Source organism: Macrosteles quadrilineatus, unplaced genomic scaffold (assembly GCF_028750875.1).
Source record: "Macrosteles quadrilineatus isolate MER2022 unplaced genomic scaffold, UCM_ALF_1.0 Scaffold_3__2_contigs__length_128488019, whole genome shotgun sequence".
Classification (NCBI taxonomy): domain Eukaryota; kingdom Metazoa; phylum Arthropoda; class Insecta; order Hemiptera; family Cicadellidae; genus Macrosteles; species Macrosteles quadrilineatus.
Genome location: NW_026542596.1, coordinates 44709416 through 44731048, shown reverse-complemented (window position 1 = coordinate 44731048; position 21633 = coordinate 44709416). Strand labels below are relative to the sequence as shown.

At 36.3% G+C, this 21633-nt stretch overlaps 2 protein-coding genes across 2 annotated transcripts in view; both read right to left on the bottom strand.

The window, feature by feature from the left end:
- LOC128988595 (telomere-associated protein RIF1) overlaps positions 1-6442 on the bottom strand; it is a 61734-nt gene extending 55292 nt beyond the window's left edge. The window contains exons 1-4 of the mRNA XM_054410016.1: positions 6333-6442; positions 4759-4798; positions 2962-3243; positions 1633-1780 (exon numbers count right to left, since the gene is read on the bottom strand). Coding sequence (XP_054265991.1) covers positions 1633-1780; positions 2962-3243; positions 4759-4763 — 435 coding nt within the window. The 5' untranslated portion in view covers positions 4764-4798; positions 6333-6442. The remainder of the gene's footprint in view (positions 1-1632; positions 1781-2961; positions 3244-4758; positions 4799-6332) is intronic.
- Positions 6443-13504: 7062 nt separating this feature from the next.
- Positions 13505-14725, bottom strand: LOC128989157 (uncharacterized). Its single transcript, XM_054411025.1, has one exon. The coding sequence runs from the start codon at positions 14723-14725 to the stop codon at positions 13505-13507; it is 1221 nt and encodes a 406-aa protein (XP_054267000.1).
- Between the last annotated feature and the right edge of the window lie 6908 nt (positions 14726-21633).

Sequence of the window (21633 nt, the reverse complement as noted above, 5' to 3'; positions counted from 1 at the left end):
AAGGAATATTTTAAATTTGAATAAAAAGTTTGTTAGAAAGGGGAACACAAAGTGCTAACCTAGTCATCCACGGCTGGCAAGGGACTCGAAAGTTTGATTTAAACCTATTTGAACCTTGAGTATCAAGCTCAAGGAATAGCTTCAAACTAAAAATTAATAATTAATTAAATAGAGAGAATTCAGATTCTATCAAAATACACAGAAACATTTTACATAGATACACAGTAGTATGTTACTAATCGAGTTAATCATCAAGTTAATCATGCAAATTGCAAATATACCTTTTATCAGAGAAGATCTTAAAAATTAAGAGAATACATCAAATTAGAAAATCAATTTAATTTTTTAACAGAAACGGAAACCCTACCTGACAGCAGTAAAATTACCTTCAAATTTAACCTTCCAAATTTTTGTATGTACCGTACTGAAATTGTTAGAATGATTTTTTTGTAGGCTATGCATTTGTTTTAGTGTACGGTAATCAACTTAAATTAAAGGTCTACCATATTTATTAGGCTAATTCTTAATATTTTTAATTACAAGATGTTGTGTATATACATTGCTAAAAAAAATACCCCCGCACCGGCAAACCTGCAGACTAAGTGAATTTCCATTTGCCTGAATTGATATACAATTATAGTCGGGACCACATAAGTTTGCAGTTGAGGGATGAGCCTATTTACCATATGGGTTTGAATGAACCAATGAGAACCGTTCGGTGTTGCCAAATCTAATAATACCAGCTGAGTTGAAAATATTGCTTAGTATATTTTAATTAGTCTTGTCAACGGGTGATGTGGCAACGTCGCACTAGCCTTGTATTGTGATTGGCTGCCACCAACTGCAAACTTACGTGGTCCTGACTTTAAATCTATTTAAATAACATTAGGTTAAATGAGTACCTAGGTTTGCTGCTACAGGGAGGCTAATAGTGTGTGTTTTTTTTAGTAAAATATTAATAGCTTAGTATTAAATAAATAAATTTGATAAGTTTGATCAATATATATTCATGAACAAGAAAACTACAACATTTTACAAAATTCTCTGTAAGAATAACATTGGAATTTAAATTTTTTTTTTATTTTTCTCTGTTACCAATAACAACACAAAAACATTTCAATATACTAAATTATTTGTCTTTTTACGCTCTTTAAAATCGTCTAAAGAGAAATTGGGAAATTTTGTGTTTTGATGGTCAAAAATGAGAAAACCCATTTTTTACCCAATAAAACCCCATTCCCATCATCCGATCATGTTGGTTCAAGAACTCATCCAAGTTTATCCTGCCTTACACCTTCAAACCAAATGTCATCAAAATCGAACACAAATTACTCAAGTTAATTAATTGGTTATTCACAGACACACTGAAAACATTACAAAAAACATTAGGCCCTAGTACCCTTTTAACTAATTTCAATTATCTATATGGTATGGATATATATATGTACACATATAAAAAGTTTAAAAGAATAGTTTTTTTGGCCTCTGGGGACATCAAAATGCAAAAGTAAATCGGTCCCGGGCTCAAGTCTCAACACGCTAATAGCTACTTCCCTATAAGGAAATTCGCTAATATACAGCAAACAACAAATATTGACAAACCCTATCCATAATCTATAAATTGTTTCGAACCTTGAATGCTTTCTCCACAACTTTGAGTAGTCGGTTAAGCAAAGTAAGTTCGGCCCTCAGGTCTGATCCAAGAATCATGACGATCGTCATCCACAACTCCGCCCATTGGTCATCCCCAGTGGTCACTAGGTTCATCAGTACGTCCACACTGTAAATATATACACACCTTATGCCACTTATCCTGCTTCATCGTAATAGCAATAATTATTTTAGATTCATAATACTAGGTGGATTTTTTTATGTGCCACTTTCACATCCTAGGACACTAGGAAGCCTGGAACCATTTACACATCACCTCAGACTAGTCCTTGAGGATCATGGCATTATCACATAGGTAATATTCTTTGGTGATTGGCAGGATTTGAATGATCGAGAACCTCATGCACCAAAGTCATGATCCCTACCACATCACAGCTTCGCAGCTTGCTCCCCAGGTTTATTAACCATAAATAGATTTGAGGCCTTTGGGCAACAACTGTGTCTAAATAAATGAGTTTATGTTTTATTTATTTTACTCATTCGTCATCAGAGGGCCGAAATTCTAGACTAGAGTATGTGGCCATGGAAGCCTATCCATGAAGATAAGATATTTTTTTTATATTTATTATTAACTTTGTTTTAGAGAAATTCTTGTAGACATTCACACTATCAATCTATCTATCACATTTCATTAGTAACCAACAATCAGTTTATATTTGGTTAGCAACTCTTGAACTAATAGTTTTACTTGTGTTAGAAATCACTAAGCATCATTTGTCATCCAAACGTTCAAAAGACCACAACTTAGTGTGAACAATATTGAAATATAAAATATTCACCATGTATTAGATTAAGATTTAATTCATATTAATCATATAGGCTATATCAGTGAATTCATTAGTTATTTTAAGGCATAGATGAATGAAGAATGAATGTTGAATAAATAATATGAAGGCTTTTTTCATTGATTGAGATCAGCTGGTTTTTAGGCACGCCCATTTATTAAGCCAAAATGATCAAGTTGCGTCTAGTTTGTATACCATCAAAAAGCTAATTGCTGCCCTAATTGGTCTTTCTATAATATCTTTTCATTGAATAAGCCAAATGGAACTATGTGTAGGCCTAAACATAAAAAAAGACATCGGTTGTATTTCCTAGCCTACTGATTAGTGTCTTGGAGTTTGATGTGAAAGAGACACACTCTCTGGCATAACCCTAAAGGTAATCAAGGGGTTCGAACTGTTATATTATTATTTATAATTTATTAATTCTAAATGCTACGGTTTTTTAGACGAGTAAAGTTAAACTTACCGCTAACAACACTGGTACGAGGTGAGGAATATAAGTTACCTTGTCAAAATAGCATCTTTTGTTTCTGTCCACCAAGGCATCTCCTTGAGGTGTTTGTTCAGGTCCAGTAGGCTGCCAAGCTCATTAAGCGCCGGCAGAGCTGCCTCACGGAACGCCTTGTCTTGGTGTACCGCATACTTCAGCACAGCAGGTAGCAGCTTAGTCAAGTCATTCACGACTGAAGTGTTAGTCGTCTCTTCGGTCAACTTTGCACTCAACTGCTTTAAATGATTTGCACTAACGTTCTTGTTTCCACATATAACTTTTTTCAATTTATCGATCCTGAAATTTCATTTTGTGATTTTAAAATTAAAGGATAAAATAGCCTATTTTTTATCTTTAATAAAAAAAGAAGGTCTTTTACTGAATTGTATTCTTCTGTAGGCCTAAAGTTTTGTAGGCTGCCTACTTTTAACAGACTGGAAGTAAAAAGGGGGATGTCATTAGCATTAACATCTTAGTTCAATAATTGTTAAGCATTCAAATGGAAGAGAATAAATCAAATCAAAATCTCTTTTATTTCCAAAATTGTTTACACAGTATATGAATACAAAATAGGCCTACGAAACAATAGTCCCGCATAGGCCGTACAAGACCTGTGCGCGGGACGAGCTCTATTACAAATTTGAAACAATCTAAAAATTAAAACGAAATTAATCAAAATACTATTTACAACTAAGCTATGAGACAGCTACAGGAACAGTTAATGCTAAGTAACAAGTAGTCGAGTGAATGGAGTTGCAGTTACTGATGTCTGTACGCTAAATATTGTTTGGTGAACTTGTGTATTAAGTATCGTTAGGTATTGTATAGGCCTACTGAACTGATAAGTGTCTCAGACTGATCAAGCCCAATCTCCAACAGCCAACTGCTTACCGAACGTTTATAAACTGGAAGAGATACCTACCTGTAGATTTCTAATCTCTGATGGTATATTTCTAAACAAAAAATTCACAATATAAAAAGCATTGGTAAGGTTTGCAGACTTGAAAACTCGGGGTACCTGCATACCTACATTTACAGTTCCATAACGCAATAATGTATCTAAATAATGCATTCAGCTGTATCCAGGGTTGCCAGGGAAAAATCGGTACATGGCCCCCCTTCCTCCGGATTAAAATAGGCTTAAATACAGGCATAAGGAACCAAAATCGGGACTGTTCTGACAGAATCGGGACAGGTGGCAAACCTGGGTGTATCTGACCCATGCATAGCAATTAGGCAATGCTCTATATCCCAGCAGAGACACATGATGAGAAGTGTATTTAAAGACGGCTCCAGACATGCACCAGTCGCAAGGTCGAAATATTTGACATTTGGCAATCTAGTTGTCTTGATATTCGCTGCTAAACAAGAAGACGTCTACATCGTGTTGTTTTCCAAGCAACTATTGTTTTTTGGCAATAGCAGACAAAAATGTTTGCCTACAATGAACGGGAAAATATGAACATGAATGTTTGCTGCTTGCAAAATAGACAAACACCAGTCCTATCCACACTAATCACGTTTCGGAGAGTTGCTACTCGGTGTTTGGAAAATGGTACATATCTGGAGCCACCTGAACGTAGATCCAAAAGACCACATCTCTTAAAACAACCTAAAAATTGTCTTTCAAATCTCAAAGAAGGGCACGTAACCTAGGCCTATACATAGAGCCCAGCAAAAATAAGTCACGCCTGTTTTTAAATCGGAAAAACACGAGTAGGAAAAAATATTTTATGACGATTGCAGGTTTTTAACTTTGATTAATACTCTCCTAACTAACTAGCTAGGGTAATTAACTTAGGCCATACTTACTCCATTTTGTTGTTGAAATGACGCTATGCTTTCACCGAGCCTAAAACACAGACAATTGTATGAATGAGTGAAATATTTAGGTAGCCTATATATGGCAAAGTAAACCTTGCTGGTAGTAGGCCTATACATGTAGGCTACACTATGAATTCTTAGATTTTACAATTAATTAACTTAGGCTAAGCCTATAGGGAAATGTATAGGCCTACCTTTCCAGTGGACACATCACGCTGAGTTTGTAGGCTATTACTAAGAGTAATAAGCGGGTAGTAGTAAGCGGGTGAAGATAGACATGTGGGCTTGAAATCGAGGTATCATATAAAATACTAGGGAGGAACCGGAATTTGAACCTAGGCCAGGCCTACAGCGTGTAAAGCGGGAGCGTTAGCCACATTGGGCTACAACGTCAGTTAATAGGTTAAAAGTCTGAGGTGGTATAATAGATGCCGGTCATGGGGGTGGTAGTTTTGATTTTGACCACCAGGTGACGTAGATCCGATTTTAACCGCTAGGTGACACAATTTAGTTAGCCTATGATTTTGACCGCTAGGTGACTCAGTGTAGTTCTGATTTTGACCACTAGGTGACACAGTCTAGTTCTGATTTTGACCGCTAGGTGCAGTGTTAAAATCCCGCTTCATCCCGCATCCTGTTATAATCCCGTAGTCTATTAAGACAGTAGCCTATAGTTTTACCTACCACAAGGCCTATACCGTCTTTAACTACCCTTTTGATAGAACTAGACATTTCATCCCAATGTTAAAGTTGTTGCCGGTTTTTTATTAGAAATGGATGTACCGTAGTTAATGTGAGCCACCGAGAGACTGCAATGATCCAATGATGTAAATTACTGATTTTGACCAATATGCGGATTGTTTAACCAAGTCAAACTGAATTATTTAACTTATTGTGTTATATAGCCAGAACTTAGTGTTATGCCCCATCAACTAACTTATGTCAGTAACAAGGAATAATAAGTAAGGGTGAAAATGGATTTAAGGCACTATTGCAATCTGTGACTGGCTCACACAATGACATTCTTTTTTAGTAACTAGGCCCTCCCTAACTGCAAATGACAAGTTAATCTTACCTTATAGGTATGTAGCCTAAATTAAGTTAATTAGGCCTAGACCTTACAAACCAAGCCTTAGACAGGCTTAACACACAAATCGTGAACTCTTAGCCAGAAATGCTAAAATTCCTTGCCTATTGTGTGAATGCTGGGTACAGTTCTCAACTTTAAACCATCCATAAGATAATTAAGTTAGCTAAAACAGAACAAATTATAATTGTTGGGCCTACAATCTATGCCTAACCTAGGCTAGGCTAAGTAGGTAGGTAGCTCAGGACACTTAATTACAATAGGCTATTTTTTTTGGGCCTGGGTCTTGTTCCATAAATAAAATAAATAAGTAATAAATGTTATGTGAGAAATAATTAAAATGTTCTGTGTAAAAGGTCTTACAGTGCAGTCGAGGCCTGCCATTGTTAGCATAGATACCTAGGCTGTGCTGAGAATGTAAGACCTACCGTACTAATTTACGCGGCTAATAATTAATTATTTAAATGCTACTTACAATTTGAAGTTGAACAACATCAATACTACACCAATAAAAATCTTTATTTATTAAAATACTAGATAAGTGTTAGTAAATAAATAACAGCATTTACAATAAAGGAGGGAATTAGTGAGAGTTCAATGCAATATGCAATCCAATCCAATCCCAATGGCTGGCAGTGCGTTTTTTTTGTGAGTTTGTTGTTTTGGCGCTAAAGAGGGAAAATTTACATCTCACACCTGTGGTGCTGGTTACCAACTGTAAGGTTGAAATTTATTGTAAATGAGTACTATATAAACAGCCAGCTTTAAATTATTGCATAAGTTTTTCTCGTAATTATTGTACTGTTATTGAAGATTTTTGTATAGGTCTAGGAAACATGCACTAAACGGCGGGCGTTGTGTTACACAATTCATCCGCTGAGATGTTATCATGCAAAATCTCATATCTATGATATTAAAATTGAGATAGTTAAAATATCATTTAAAAATATGTACTAAACCAAGGCAAGAGTGTGGTTCGGATTCCACAGTTAACTGTAGGTCCCTTTTAGTTAGGTTTTTTAGTTGGCCACTCCAGTCGCGCACCCTCGCTACTAGTCGCGAGCTCACGCGACTGTCGCGCCACCAGCGGGCCATGTTATCATATGCTGTTTATTACCATTGACTATATAACAACGCAGAGGATACGCGTCCGGTAACCGAACGTCGATTAGGCGTACGGTAATGGCGTCACCATGTTGTGGAGGCGAAGTATGACGTCACTAGGTTCCGGAAGCTTGTTAGACGTACGGTAACTGGCGTGACGTGACGGACGCCTGTTAAACGTACGGTAACTGGTGCGGCGTGACGGACACCTGTTAAACGTACGGTAACTGGCGCGGCGTGACGGACGCCTGTTAGACGTACGGCAACTACCGCGACGTGAACCCCCAAAAACCCATAAAATAACGGAACAATTGTGGCACGAACGATTTTGATAAAAATTTAGTATGTTGTAGCCCTTTAAATTTTAAACAAAATGGTATGACTCCCATTTCTGTAAAAATTACGGTTCAAAAGTTATTGTAAATTATGTTATTTTCCCTTAAAATCTCTATAAAATAACGAAAAATAGGATTTTAGGGAAAAGCCGGTTTTGATTCAATTTAACTTAGTATGTCATGCATGACCCTTAAAATTTTGAACGTTTTTTAAATTTTGATTTTTAATGGGTAATTTTCCACAAAACCTCATGAAATAACGGAAAAATAGGAGTTTCTAAAAAATTACTCGAATGATACAGTCCTTTGAATTTTGAACAGATTGGTACAAATCCCATTTCCGTAAAAATTACGGTTAAAAACTTATTGTACCAAACACAAAATAACAACATAAAATCGGGTTTTCGGTGAAAAGATGGTTTTGATCAAAATTAATGTAATGGTCCTTATAATTCTAAAAAAATAGTACAACCCATTGCTGTAACAATTACGGTTTAGTAATTGTAACTTTTGTGGTTTTTAACTATAAAATGTCATATTTTACTCTCACCGCTTACCCATGATAAAGGTTGGTGCCGAGCTTATTGAAGAAAGTGTGTCAGAATGCTGATACCATTTATTATAAATAGGAATATCATGAATTCGTTGTTTTCGGACCATGTAATATTATAACAACAACAAAATTGAAAGCCTATCCATTAGTAGTTTATCACTGATTTATATCTGAATCGTTTAGCCTAGATAAATAATTACCTCATAGTAGTGTGAAATTAGGCTTTGTTATGTTGTAATTACAACAAGCACTAGGCAGTAGGTATGATTGCAGTACCTATAGAGAAGTGATAAGATAACTTTCTGATTACAAATAAAGCTTTGAAGATAAGTTTATCAGTATAATCTAATTTGCAAAAAGAGTCTAACTAGTTATAAGGTTTAGGAGTAACACAATTATTTCATTCAAGACTAATAACATGAACCTTTTTTAATGAACACATATATTATAAAATATAGGTAACAGCAACACAAATTAATAGCCTTCAATTAAACCACTCAACTGTTAAGGCACAACCAGTCTAATATCAGTCTAAATAGTTCTAATCAGTGTAGGCTATCATGAACATTTTTTAATAAACAAATATATTATACAATATAGGTAACAACAACAAAAATTAATAGCCTTCAATCAAACGACTCAACTGTTAAGGCTCAAACAGTCCAAATAGTTCTAAGGTTTAGGAATAACACAATTATTTAAATGTAGGCTAGTATTAACCCAGGGCCGGCTTGAGGGCGGGGCAGGGGGGCTAGTCCCGAGACATGATAGGTCTCCGAAGGGGGCCCGGCCCGGTCTAATGTAACATTTTAACTGTACATGGAATCTACTAATGTCAAAAATTTTAGGATAGTTTTTTTTAATTAAAGTAATTTTTAGACTTTGGATTGTGTAATTCAAGTCTTGACTTATTCTTTTTCTTTTTACTTGAATAAAGTTGCAACTGTGAGCACGTAGATTAATCAATCTAAAATTTATTTCAAACTAAAATTTTAACAAGCATTTAAGTTAAACAAAAAGGTGTTTTACATAGGTATTGTTTGTAACAAAATGCAACCCAGGAGCCCCTGACGGCTCTCGCCATGCCTGCATGAACCTTTTTTAAATAACACATATATTATAAAATATAGGTAACAGCAAACACAACTTAATAGCCTTCAATTAAACCACCTAACTGTTATGGCACGATCTACAAAACCAGTTTCTGGATTTGGGTCCAGTAGTACCAAGACCAGAACAGGTCATATGGTACCAAGATAGACAACTATTACAACATACACTATTAGTGGATGAGTCTTTTTTGCAAAGCGGACACAGCCAAATTGGGTCTTTTTTCTTTACACTCATTATATCTTCGATCAATTTCCAACCAGCACCATCAAAATATTTCCGAATACATAGAACGTCCGCTAGTGGGTCCACGCAGCTGGAAGAAACTTTATTAGGATTGGCCTCGATGTCAGTCTCTTGTAGCAGAGTCCCCTCCACAGCAAGCCTCGCCTTCTCAGGTTTAACAAACCACATCAACATTTGTAATTCTTTTTTATGAGATGGTTTTTTTTTTTAAAGGGAGAGTTCTGGTTGTTTTTGTTTTTTTTTAGGCAATCCAATTACTGTTAAATCACTCCCTTTAGGCCTTCCTCTCTTTTTGAATTTTGGGGGCATGATGGGAAATTTGTCAGGAAATAGTGTAGCAAGATTGGTGGGGTTTGGTGGGAGATTGGTGGGAGAATAATTGGCAGGATTGGTGGGACTAGTATTATTTTCTTCCACAACTGTGATGGTTTGAACTTCTTCCGTTTCTACTTCTTCCCATCCTACTTCTACTGTTTCTACTTCTACCGTTTCTACTTCTTCCGTTTCCACTTCTTCCGTTTCCACTTCTTCCGTTTCCACTCCTTCTATTTCTAGTTCTTCCCAACCTACTTCTACCGTTTCTACTTCTTTGGTTTCTACTTCTTTGGTTTCTACTTCTTTGGTTTCTACTTCTTCCGTTTCCACTTTTTCCGTTTCCACTTCTTCCATTTCTAGTTCTTCCCAACCTACTTCTACTGTTTCTACTTCTTTAGTGGTGTCTTCTTGAGACAATATCTGTAAAAATTACAGAATAATAATACATTTACATTTCCCTTTCAATATTAAGTAAAGCGGTCAAGTATGTACAGATGCACACTCTGAGGGTCTCTAGGATTATGAAAAGGTTGAGAGGGGCTTAAAATATAAAACTACAATTTTTGAAATAAGAATGTATAAAGATAACGGCAGATGATACGCGTCTGGTACCCGGACGTGGATTAGGCATCCGGCAGTTACTATAACCTAATCTAACCAAACTTGCTGATAATGAAAAAATCGAATAACGGTAAAATTGTATTCAAAATAAAATTATTAATCCCTCAAATTCAAACAAATTATGTACAATTAAGAAGAAATCGCATTCTAAGCAAAATCTAAACAAAAAGTTAGTGTCACCGAGGAGTCATACCTAGGTTCACCGCCGTAAATCTACCCCGCGCTATTTTACGCAAGGTCGTAGGCCTTGTTGGCCGCGGACTTTGGCACGTCCTCGTCACCGATGGGATTCGATATGGATACTTGTTAGATATAAGCCTACTACTCAATCAACTACACCACTAACATTGATGGCTGCACTGCGTATCGTTGCGGTAATGGTGTTACGGGCCCCCACAACCCAGTGACGTCACTGGACGCCTAATCCACGTCTGATTACTGGACGTGTATACTCTGCGAAAAACAAAAGTGTGCTACTTGATGCACATACCTCACCAACAAAGACTTCCTTGTTTGCTCCCCACAAACGAATTATACTATCCAGCACTTGAAGGCGTTGGGGAAAAAGCCTTGAAGGTACCTCAGAGGCTAAGGAAGCAATCTCCTTAAATTTATTAGACACCATTCTGTACTTTTCATGCTGCGACAGGACTTTCCTCACAGGCATAACATTCACTGATACAGATGCTTCATTGGTAACATCGGCTGTCAGCCTACTGTTATTTACATAATAAAACTTAGTCCAACGAGCCGGGACTAGGTGTTCAGCAAACAAATCCATATTTTTCAGTTTTCTAATGAACAGAACATGATGGCATGGCAATCTTACAGCTGTGCTGAATGGGCAAGGACATTTTTCAGTAGATACAGTCAAGATTCCAGAACTTGTTTCCACCTTCAGTTCTTCTTGAGCTGAATCTTGGTTGGGAACTAGCTTCACCTTACGCATTATTTTAAATTTTTCTGAGACAAGTCTATATGCATGAGGCGTCAGACAGTGAAAGTATTTTTCCTGGTCCTTGTGGACAAACTGTACATTAAGAGGCACCTTCAATTCAATTCTAGCAACCCTATCATCTCTTTCTGTCCTCAGACTTGCTAACAAAAAGTCTAGGCTTTTGAATAAGTCTGGTAGCCTGGAGTGGCGTTCTACTACCTGCATAACCTGAAACAAAGTAATCAGAATAAAGAAAACTGTAAACTGTAACATGAACATTTAACATATTCATTTTTAGGACACATAATCAACGGCTAAATCTGTAAGGGGTGGGGATCATTATAACTATAACATCAACTTACAAGTCTATCTGGTAGGCCCTCATCGAAATATGTAATTGTATAGTATAGTGATAATGTATTCAGAGAATTAAGCAGAGCACTGTATAATGGTGGCCTCCAGATAATATCAAAGTGCACTCGTTCAACCTAATGCTATTTAATAGTATTAATTGAAAATCAATTCAGACAAATGTAAATTTGCTTAGTTCGCAGGTTTGCTGTGGTGGGGGTATTAAAGTCTCGCTTAAGGTTAAGTATTATCTTACTAGGCCTACCTTTGAATTGATTGATTCCAAACGATTATTTGTTCGATTTCCGAGCGTCATAGTCGTTTGTAAGGCTGGAACCCATTCCTCTCTTATGGGATGCCAGTTTTTCTCAAAATATTCTATGAATGGGGTTATCTTTGTCTTTCTAATTTCCTCCAATATTTCCATATAATTTGATTTACTCTTTGCGTATGCTATTCTTTGGACCAGCTCTAGGCATATACTTCTCTGGCCTGAAGTAATCCCCATTTTTTCTACAGAGGTTTCCCGTCTAAATGATCGTAGCGAGTGAAATAAGCAAATCAGTAGCTGGGCGTTGGGGAATTCCTCCTTAAATGCTGTTCTTTCTACTAAGTCTTTGTCAGTCATGACTGACACAGTGTTAGGCCATGCAGAATTGTTTTCTTTGAATATTTCTACCATTTTCTTTAATGTGTCCCTGTCTTCTGATGCTGCCAAAAAAAATGCGACTATCTCTGTCTCACCGTTGCTATCTTCAATACAAAAAATATATAGTGGTATCCTTAAATTTGACACTTTGTAGATAGCATCTACAAATAGCATTTCTGGGTAGGCATGAAACAGCCTTTTCATTTCTGAGTCTTGGTAGAAAAGGCCTTTGAATATGTTATTTTCATCAGTGACTAACTGTATGGTGGCATCATCCTTGTTTGTTAGGTACTGCAGGGCTGTTTCGAGGTTGTCCTCATCATTTCTAGCATTTATGTTGTGCAAGTCCCTTAGAGTAACTCGTTGAGCTTTTTTAGTCATTAGTTCCGATTGCAGCAGCTTTTTATTTACCCTCAACGATAATAAATGTTTGGCCATTTCTCGTGTTGGGCCATCTAGTTTTCTTTGTCGAGGTAGTAAACGAAATGCCTCCTACAAAAATGAAAAGTTAAATTAACAATAAAAAGTTTAACCAATGACAATTATTGTAGCATAATATGCTGAAAGTGAAATAAAACCACGGCCGCCTTTAACTACAGGCCGCGGCCTGGTAGAATTGGCAACATGGCAAGTGGTGTTGTTCAGGGACAGAAGTCCCATAGCATGGCAGACAGGGGACATCAGCTCATTAATTCACACTTTATTTATTTATTTTTTAATTTATGAACATAAATTTTTTTAAATATTGAAAATAAAACATTCAGAATTGAAAATTGAAACAAGTAATGTGTAAAACAACCCCGGGCACGTGCCTAGCGTCCTAGGACAAAGAAAAACGAAGTGACTATTCGCACGTCAAAATGCCCCACAGCCCGTTCCCGTTCCAGTTTTCTGTTACTTTGTTACAGTTCCAGAATTACAAAATAATGCAACGGGAACTTTCAGAACGTTATCAGTTTCAGTTACTGTACTTCTAAGTTTTAACTCAGAGTAATGACTCTGAGGTTTTAAGGGGAGATGTACGCCGCCTATACCCGCAATGTTAAACATATACATGTATGTGACCCATTATCTCAAAAAGTGTAAGACATATGAAACTGAAATTTTTTTCCTAGTATATATATATTATACTAAAGACACCCTAGCATTTTTATTCGATTTCTTATATCCGTTGGTATTTTTTGAATTTTTTTTTAAATAAAAAAAAAGTTGACTTTTAATTTTATTAAAATATTTTCTATATTTTTTTGTTTTTGAGCTAGAAGCCTAAAACAGGTAGGGAGTGTGCATTTAGACCTGCTAAGTATATGGTAAAATTTTGAAATAATTTGACTTACTTCTTCCTGAGATAATGGGACTTTAATGCTAAAAAAGTGAATTTTTGAGAAATCGCAAAAAACGCAGAAAATAATAATTAACTTACATTTTAAAACATTCCAGCTGCATAATCCTGCTCCTTTTCTTTGTCAGCATCCCAGAGCTTCTTCCTAATCATCCTGGTTCTTTTCCTGGCTTGCTTTGTCTTCTCATCACATGAAATTTCTGATTTCATCATCCGGTATCGGTCGATGTCACTAAGAAATCTCGCACAATTTCTTCCAACTTTGACCCCAAGCTCTTTCAAAACCTCTAATCGTCCCCTGTTTCCTTCATTAAAAGTAATAACAGAGTCAAATGTGCCAAATCTCAGAGTTTGTCTTCCAACAAAATTATTTTTGGGAATCCTGGACCACACAACAGAGTTAAAACTTTCGTTGATGTTTTGTGTTCGGCCATGCAGACATTTCTCTAACAACTCAGTTTTCGCCAGATCCTCGAATATAGGTTTTATTTGGTCGATTATAACCTTGTCTAGTGAGTTATTGTGCTTGTATGTTTTATTTTCTTTTATAGCTTGTTTGTACTTGCACCATGCTTCGTCGCAATGTTGATGTTGTGGGGTGTCGTCTGTGGAAGCTTTATGGAAGAGGATTCCCAAAACGTCGCTTTTCATTTTTTCCAAATTATTTTTGTTGCGCCTAATAGCTAAGCCATAATAATTTTGTAAAGAGTCTATGACACTGTCTGTGAGCCTACCTTTTTTCCCCCCTATCTTCAGTCCATCACTCAACTTTTGTCCTTTCAAGTCTCTTCGCAACTTTCGAAGACGCCCACCCATTCGTTTCTGAACGTGGCCTACACATTCTAATTTTTCAATATTAAAAGTAGGCCCATATGGTTGGGATTCAACAACAGTGGAAAACCCCTTACAGTCTCCGTCCCCTAGGTAGTATTTGTACCTGACATTTCTTGTGGCCACAGAACGCGAAAATACACTCTTGGCTCCGGCAACCTCCATCGAACCACTACTGCCTTCAAAGTTCTTCTCACAAAAGTGGTGGCCTTTTTTTTGTTTATTTGATTTAGATGTACTGCATGTGTGACAATATTTTGTAAGGATTTCCACATCGAGGATTTTACTCGTGTCGAAACTTGAAACTGATACTATACCATTGAGCGAAGCAAAACCTCGCCGTTGCCATGTACCATCGATGCCTACACTGATATCTCTGGTAGTGGTACCATCATCACTAACATTCTTTTCTACGGCTTCTTCTATGGCCTTGATCATTGAATTGTGAGCAACAGTTCTCACAGATTCTACCATAAGACTGTTGTACCTTTCAAACCTAATTGGAGGTTTAGGCAAGTCGAGTAAAGCAAAAAGAGGCCTACTTGAAACCGAACCCTTACCTATTGCCCTCAACCCATAAACACACTTTAAGTTTACATCAAAAAAATTGTCTGTTTTGTGTGATGTCCAAAAAGGAAAAGAGTGAAAACATTTCTTACATTCAATTACTAGTTTACAAGCTAGTCCTTGTCGTGAACTTTCCTCTTCTGTCAAAGTTAGCGAGCTCTCAGATTTACATTGCTTACAAGCAGTGGCACATAACAAAGCCTGAGATAAGATGTTAATACTTAGTATTATATTGTTGTTACTAACACTAAAACTATCAAATGTATCTGGCACTGTCCCAATCTTTTTCGATGAAGCAGATGGAGGAGTAGGCCTACTTTCAATGCTAGGCACAGAATCATTTAGTCTTTGATTTTCAGGATCCAAACTTTGACTGTTTTCAGTTACAGGCGTAGGCCTATTTCCTTCATTTTGCACACAACTATTTACCTTTGCATACTGGTTACCTCGAAAGCTTCTTTTCTTCCACAACTTTTTAGTTTTTGTCATTTTGTAACATCACTTTTACACTCAGCACAAAACATAACCTTTGCTATAAAATTTGTAAACAATGCTGAACCTCAACACAAACATAAACATATGGATCAGACGACAATACAGACTAAGAGAAAAACAAACCAGGAGCCAGGTTAGCCAACACAACTTATCAAAATCAATAAAATTAGCTAAGATAAACAGGAGCATAATGTATGAAAGTAAGTTGTGTTTGGTTGCTAAGTAGCCGTGTGGAAATTTTTTCAAAATTTATTTTTTATATTTTATTAACTCAAAATAGGCATGTATTACATACCATTGCAATCAGAATAAAATAAACTATACAAATATTAAATAAAAAAATTTTTTTTTTTTTTTTATTTTCGGGCGTACTTCTCCCCTTAAGAAGCCTTGAATTGAAAAAGTTCAAGAACAATCGATGGAGCCAGAAAGAAAGGTGTTACAAGTAAAAAAAAAAAAAAAAACGCAAATGATAATTTGAAATATTATTAGTTGACTTACAGATGCATACTACACAGTGGTACAAGAAAGAAAGAAAAAGCTTGGGAAAGCGGCCAAATCAAAAATAATAAGATTTTAAGTAGGCCAATTAAGATTTTACTTGTAAGCTCTTACATCTAACACTGTAAAATGTTAAGCTTTAAGCCGATGACAGCCTGGTGATTGACTAATTTTATCCTAATGCCTAGCCTACTTCTGGGCTATCTAGGCCAACATAGGCCTACCAATATTAGGCCATACCTTTTATAGGCCTAGCCTTTGATATGGTAAAGGTAAAGTAGGCTAACATCAAGCCTGGCCTAGGTTTAAGTTATTTACGATTCCTATACGGTATTGAATCTTCTAATGTGTATTTCTAATACACATTTTATTATCGGCCAGCACCTATATTTTCGACTGCTTATAACCTCTTTAGCTCTGTTCAACTCTTTTACCTTTCTCTTTACGAAGTTTATCCCATCCATTTCGATTTCGGCTAATATGAGGTATTACCGTTACCGTTCCTAATACTAGGATATATTTGCGTCCAACCTGTTCCCAAACAGCTATAACAGTTACTAGATTAGGAACGTAATGTAACGTCATTTGGAGCAGACGTGCGTGGTAGCGGCGCACGTCTGACGTGCGAATAGCCACTGCAAAAAAAAAACTATAGTTGGGAAGATATAAGGTGAATTTTATGCCACAGGATGTTCAATATACCTCATTTCTCGGATGATTGTGATCATCAACCAATGTAATAACTTCCAGACTTTGTCCGTCCTGTGATGCTCTGAGGCGTAGTACAAATGGGCATTCCTTTCTAAATGTGCTAAAAACAAAATATAATGATTACATTAATGAACTGAAACTATAAAATATCTTTTATTTATAGAGCCCACCTATTGAATAAAAAACATTAACGCTTGTTATATCTGGAGTTGGAATACTGTACTGGGCTGGGGACAGCCTTAAAATCACTCCTGAACAGGAATACCCCAGGAATGTCCCAGGGATAATCCTATATCTCATGGGATATTGGGACGTTTTGGGAACTCTGTGGGATATCCTGAGGATAGTCTGTGCTATGTGGGGCCACTGAACTGATTGAGATAGGCCTAACTGATAAGGCATAGGTCTAGACCCATCTAGGCTATCTAACTTAGTCCAATGGTATCACACTTGAGGTCTGAAGAGATTAATTATTGAAAACAAGTACTCTATTGAACTTGATCTTTGAAGAAATAAGTTATAGCTATTTTATTCAACTAGAGAGGACTTCTGGCAGCTATCCTAACCCCTAAAATTATAGGCCTATCTACCTACATAAACCTACAACTATTCTGTTTAATTTTACAACTAACTTAGGCCTACATTGCCAGATACAACTCTTACCTGTGATTAGGTCTCGCACCAGTGGATTTACTTTTTCTAACACCACCGTGGATGCATCTATATGAAACTTCATAATACTTTAAATTCTCTCTGATGGGTCTTTTGACTCCCCTCTTGGCCGCTGCTTCAATTGTTCTGGAATCTTTTATAAAGAACTGAACAAAATCAGATTTTTCTTTTTGAACAATATACTCCTCTAACTCAGTAAACGACTCGAATTTTGTGATTAAACTTTGACTTGTCTCCGGTTCATCCATGATTTAAGCGCTATCGGTAAGGACTGACAGTCAAGTCTCCGACAATGGTGTCGCCATACACAAGTCACCGACAACGCCGTTACCGTACGTCTAACAAGCGTCCGGCACGTCGCGCCAGTTACCGTACGTCCAACAAGCGTCCGGAACCTAGTGACGTCATGCTTCGCCTCCACAAACCGGTGACGCCATTACCGTACGCCTAATCGACGTACGGTTACCGGACGCGTATCCTCTGCGATATAACAAATATAGTCAATGTTATTACGCGCAGCCACAGTCGCGAGCCACAGCGGACCCCTACTCTCTGCCCTCGCCTCAGTCCTGATTTTTGTTTCAACATTTTATTATATTAATTATACTCTCTGTATATTAATAAATATTGGGTTTCTTTTCCGAGTCGGTTCGGCTCTTCTACCTGACCGATTTTCATAATTTTGGTCTTAAATTAAAAGTATTCACGAACAGATTTGCCAACAAGCATCATCATTCATGAATCTACTGTATTACTCGACCAAAAAAAATAAATCCGATATTTTTTTTAATCCTTACTTCAATTAAAGCCGTATTTCGCCAGTTCTGATTACATTAGCCTATATGTTTTGGTCTAAGAACATTCAGTAAAATGCCAGCTTTAATTTTGAGCTATTAATTATTATGATCGGACGTACGTGAAGCACACTACTGAATCACGAATCAACAATAATAATTATTATTTTAACACTTATCTGCATAATCAATGATCCGTAACTCCATTTGAAGTTATTCTACATGTCTTAGTCTTAAAATATGACTACCCCTCAAAACAAAGGCTTTCATTTGAGATGTTGACCATTCGAATCGGTTAAGTTCAAGATAATGTTGTATTACTCAATTAATACCATATTATTGTGAATACTATGTTGGCCCGAGCAACGCTGAGTTTCGCTGCTGATATGGTATTAATATTTCATTTCATTCATTACTAGCTGTACCCACGGGCTTTGTCCCGTTTAACTTCATAAGTATTCGCATGGCTCAATCACGTCCCGGTTGAAGTTCGTTCGCTACGCTCACTCACCTTTAGCTTGGAGCTCGTTCGCCCAGGCCCGCCGAGAGGGGGGGGCCAGCGGGGGCATTGCCCAGGGGCCCGGGCCCGGGCCGGGCCTGGTCTAAAATGTAGTTGGGATGTAGGATGGGGGAGTGGAGTGGGCCCGCGGCAACGATTGCCCAGGGGCCCGAGATTTCTCTCTGCGGGCCTGTTCGCTGCGCTCATTTGTTTTCAGGTTAGCTCGTTCGCTACGCTAACTCGCCTCCAGGTTGATGTTCGTTCGCTACGCTCACTCACATTTTGGTTGCAAATTAGCTGTTTTCATAAATTTTAAAAAGTCATCCCTCTTTTATTGTTTATAATACTTTGATAAAGGATTTTATTATGATTTTTTATGTTTTAATATTTAACATTGGAGAATTTAAACGTTGTTAAGTGCACAGGTGTGCTGCGTTTAGGGTTTAATACATTTGGACTTATTCAAAAGTAAAATAGTTTTCTGTGCTGCACTCTGTAGAAACACTGTGGCACTATTTCAAATCATGACTAATGCTAATACAGAATGTTGTAATTATTAAAACTACAAAACAGTTGGTGAAAGTAAACATCTGCTTTTAAATTATATTTGTAAACATTGTAGATCAAAAAGTCTGACATTGGCCCACTTAAAACCCTCTGGGGCAGAGCCCTTTTGACAGATCTGCACCAAACTTCACTCGAACCATCCTTGAAAGATGCTTATAATGCCTGAAAGTTTTATTACAATCTGTCGGGCGGTTTTGGAGTCCATAACGTATACATATACACACACACATACATAGTTCCTCTTTTATAGATATAGATTTAGTATTAAGTTTCTTAAAATGTTAACTTCTGTTCATACACCTTTGTTATTAATCACTCCTCAGAAAGGCTGGCCTAGTATTCATTTTCCTAATTTATATAATTTCATTAATCTGTTCAATTATTCATTAATAATATTCATTCCATAGCCTATATATTTTTTTACAAAGCCCACAATAACTTAATTATTTATTAAATATGTAAGAGAATTGCAATACATCAAAATTTCTTATAATGTCATTTCAAAATTTACTCCTTAAGGAATCTAAATTCAAGAAGCAGTGAAACATCCCTGTGTTCAACAATGAATTAATTATGTGAACATTGAGATTGGAGAGAGAAGGAAGCCAGCTGCCAGAGTAGAGTGGAAGTTGAAACTGTTAGTTAGAAGGAGTCCAAATTTTATCTAAATTAAATTAAATAATATCATCAAGAAAACCAGTTTAATCAAGTTATCACAGTAAACCTCAAGAGGACTCAACCCCATCATTGTATTTCCGAAATTAAGTATAAACTTTTCTTTTAAACTCTTTTAAATTCAGTGCTAATGACTTACCTTTTGGACAACATCAAAATTAGATTTTTTCATTGTTGGGATTTTGTAAGTTTAAACACCTTAATTAGGCCTATTTGGCACTATTCAATTTATTAATTATTAGCATTCAAGCCAGCACGACACCCTACCCTGAGATATAGCACATCTAAATTATTTGAACCTTTATTTCAAACTTATCTTTTATTTCATTTTTAATTTCAACCCCCACACACTAGTCAGTCCTTTTATTATAAGGTTAAGCCTTTTAAATTTCATTGCATGTTTGTTCATTCGTTTCAATAAAACACCTTTTGTAATTCGTATATCTTTGTTAACTTATTAACTTTAAACTTTTATAGAACAGGCCTAGCCTAAAATGAATATTGTAAGGTGAGTTTACAATATTATGAGAAAATATTGATAGCCCAGTCAACATGTGTCGTAAAACACCAATTAAAGAAAAAAGATTGTAAAAAGCAGATTTTTTGCCCTGATTTGATTTGTAAGGGTTTCTTAAGTAACGTTTTTCTCGATTGTTAAATAAGATTGTAATGTGGAAATGAATAGTGACCTCTTGTCGGCAATTTTCAATTTTATATATTTGAATTCCTTATTAAATTCCAAATCACTTGGTGCAAGTCCCATGCATCTACGATTTTTTTGGTTGAAGTTATAGGACTTTGAAATTTTAGGCATAAAAACAGTTTTTTTTTTGTATTGTGAGTCAAATCATGGATTTTCTCTGAGAAACGTGGTATGAAATTTGCATAATAAGAGAACATGCCGGCGGAGGGATGAGGTGCCTTTTGGAATAGGGAGCTCTCTTAGTGGTTTCAAAAGATCAGGGTCTAGTTGAATTGTTCTGTTACTAATTTAACGGCAGGTGTATAAGTTTGCAATGAAAATCTGGATTTTTTTTTATATTTACAGTCAAGTTATATTTTAACACTACTTCCATATATCTCTTCAAATTCGTGTCATGTTCTTCTTGAGAGTTTCCACAGCCAGATGGTTGGTTATGTCGTCCAGGTAAACCTCGGAACCTTGAAGTTTTTGGTCATCGGATCAATTTTCTTCATTTTTCTTTGGAAAGTAGGAACGCCATTAGTAACTCCAATACCCCCGCCGCAGCAAACCTGCAGACTCAGCAAATTTCTATTTGGGTACCTGATTGGATTTACACTAAAATGTCTCCTTAAAAATATCAAATTTATTCCCTATTTAAATAGAATTAGTTTAACGAGTACTTAGGTTTGCTGCAACAAGGAGGGTAAAAAAGTGTTTTTTTTAATGTAAAATGTTAATAGGTAGCCTACTGTAGTTTAGTAATAAATTAATGTATTTTCCAAATTTGATCAAACATGTTTATAAATAAACAAGCAAACTACAACAGTTGACTTATTCCCCATAAGAATAACATGGGAATTTTAAAATTAAATTTTTTTTAAATTTTCTCCGCAACCATTAGGCGCATAATAACGCTTCAATATACTAAATTATTTGTTTTTTAAGCTCTACAAAATGGTTTAGAAATAAATTGTGAAATTTTGTGTTTTTAGGGTAAAAAATGGGAAAAACCTATTTTTACGCCATAAAACCCTGTTCCCATAGTCCGATCATGCAGGTTCACGAACTCATTCAAGTTTATCCCGCTTTACACCTTTAAACCAAATTTCATCAAAATCGGACAAAATTACTGAAGTTATCGCGTTCACGGACACACACATATATACTGTATATCTATATATATAGGCAAAGCCCTCACTGACTGACTGACTGACTC

Bases quoted from the DNA above. Each gene is read 5' to 3' on its own strand.
- LOC128989157 (XM_054411025.1), bottom strand. From the start codon at position 14,725: ATGGTAGAATCTGTGAGAACTGTTGCTCACAATTCAATGATCAAGGCC.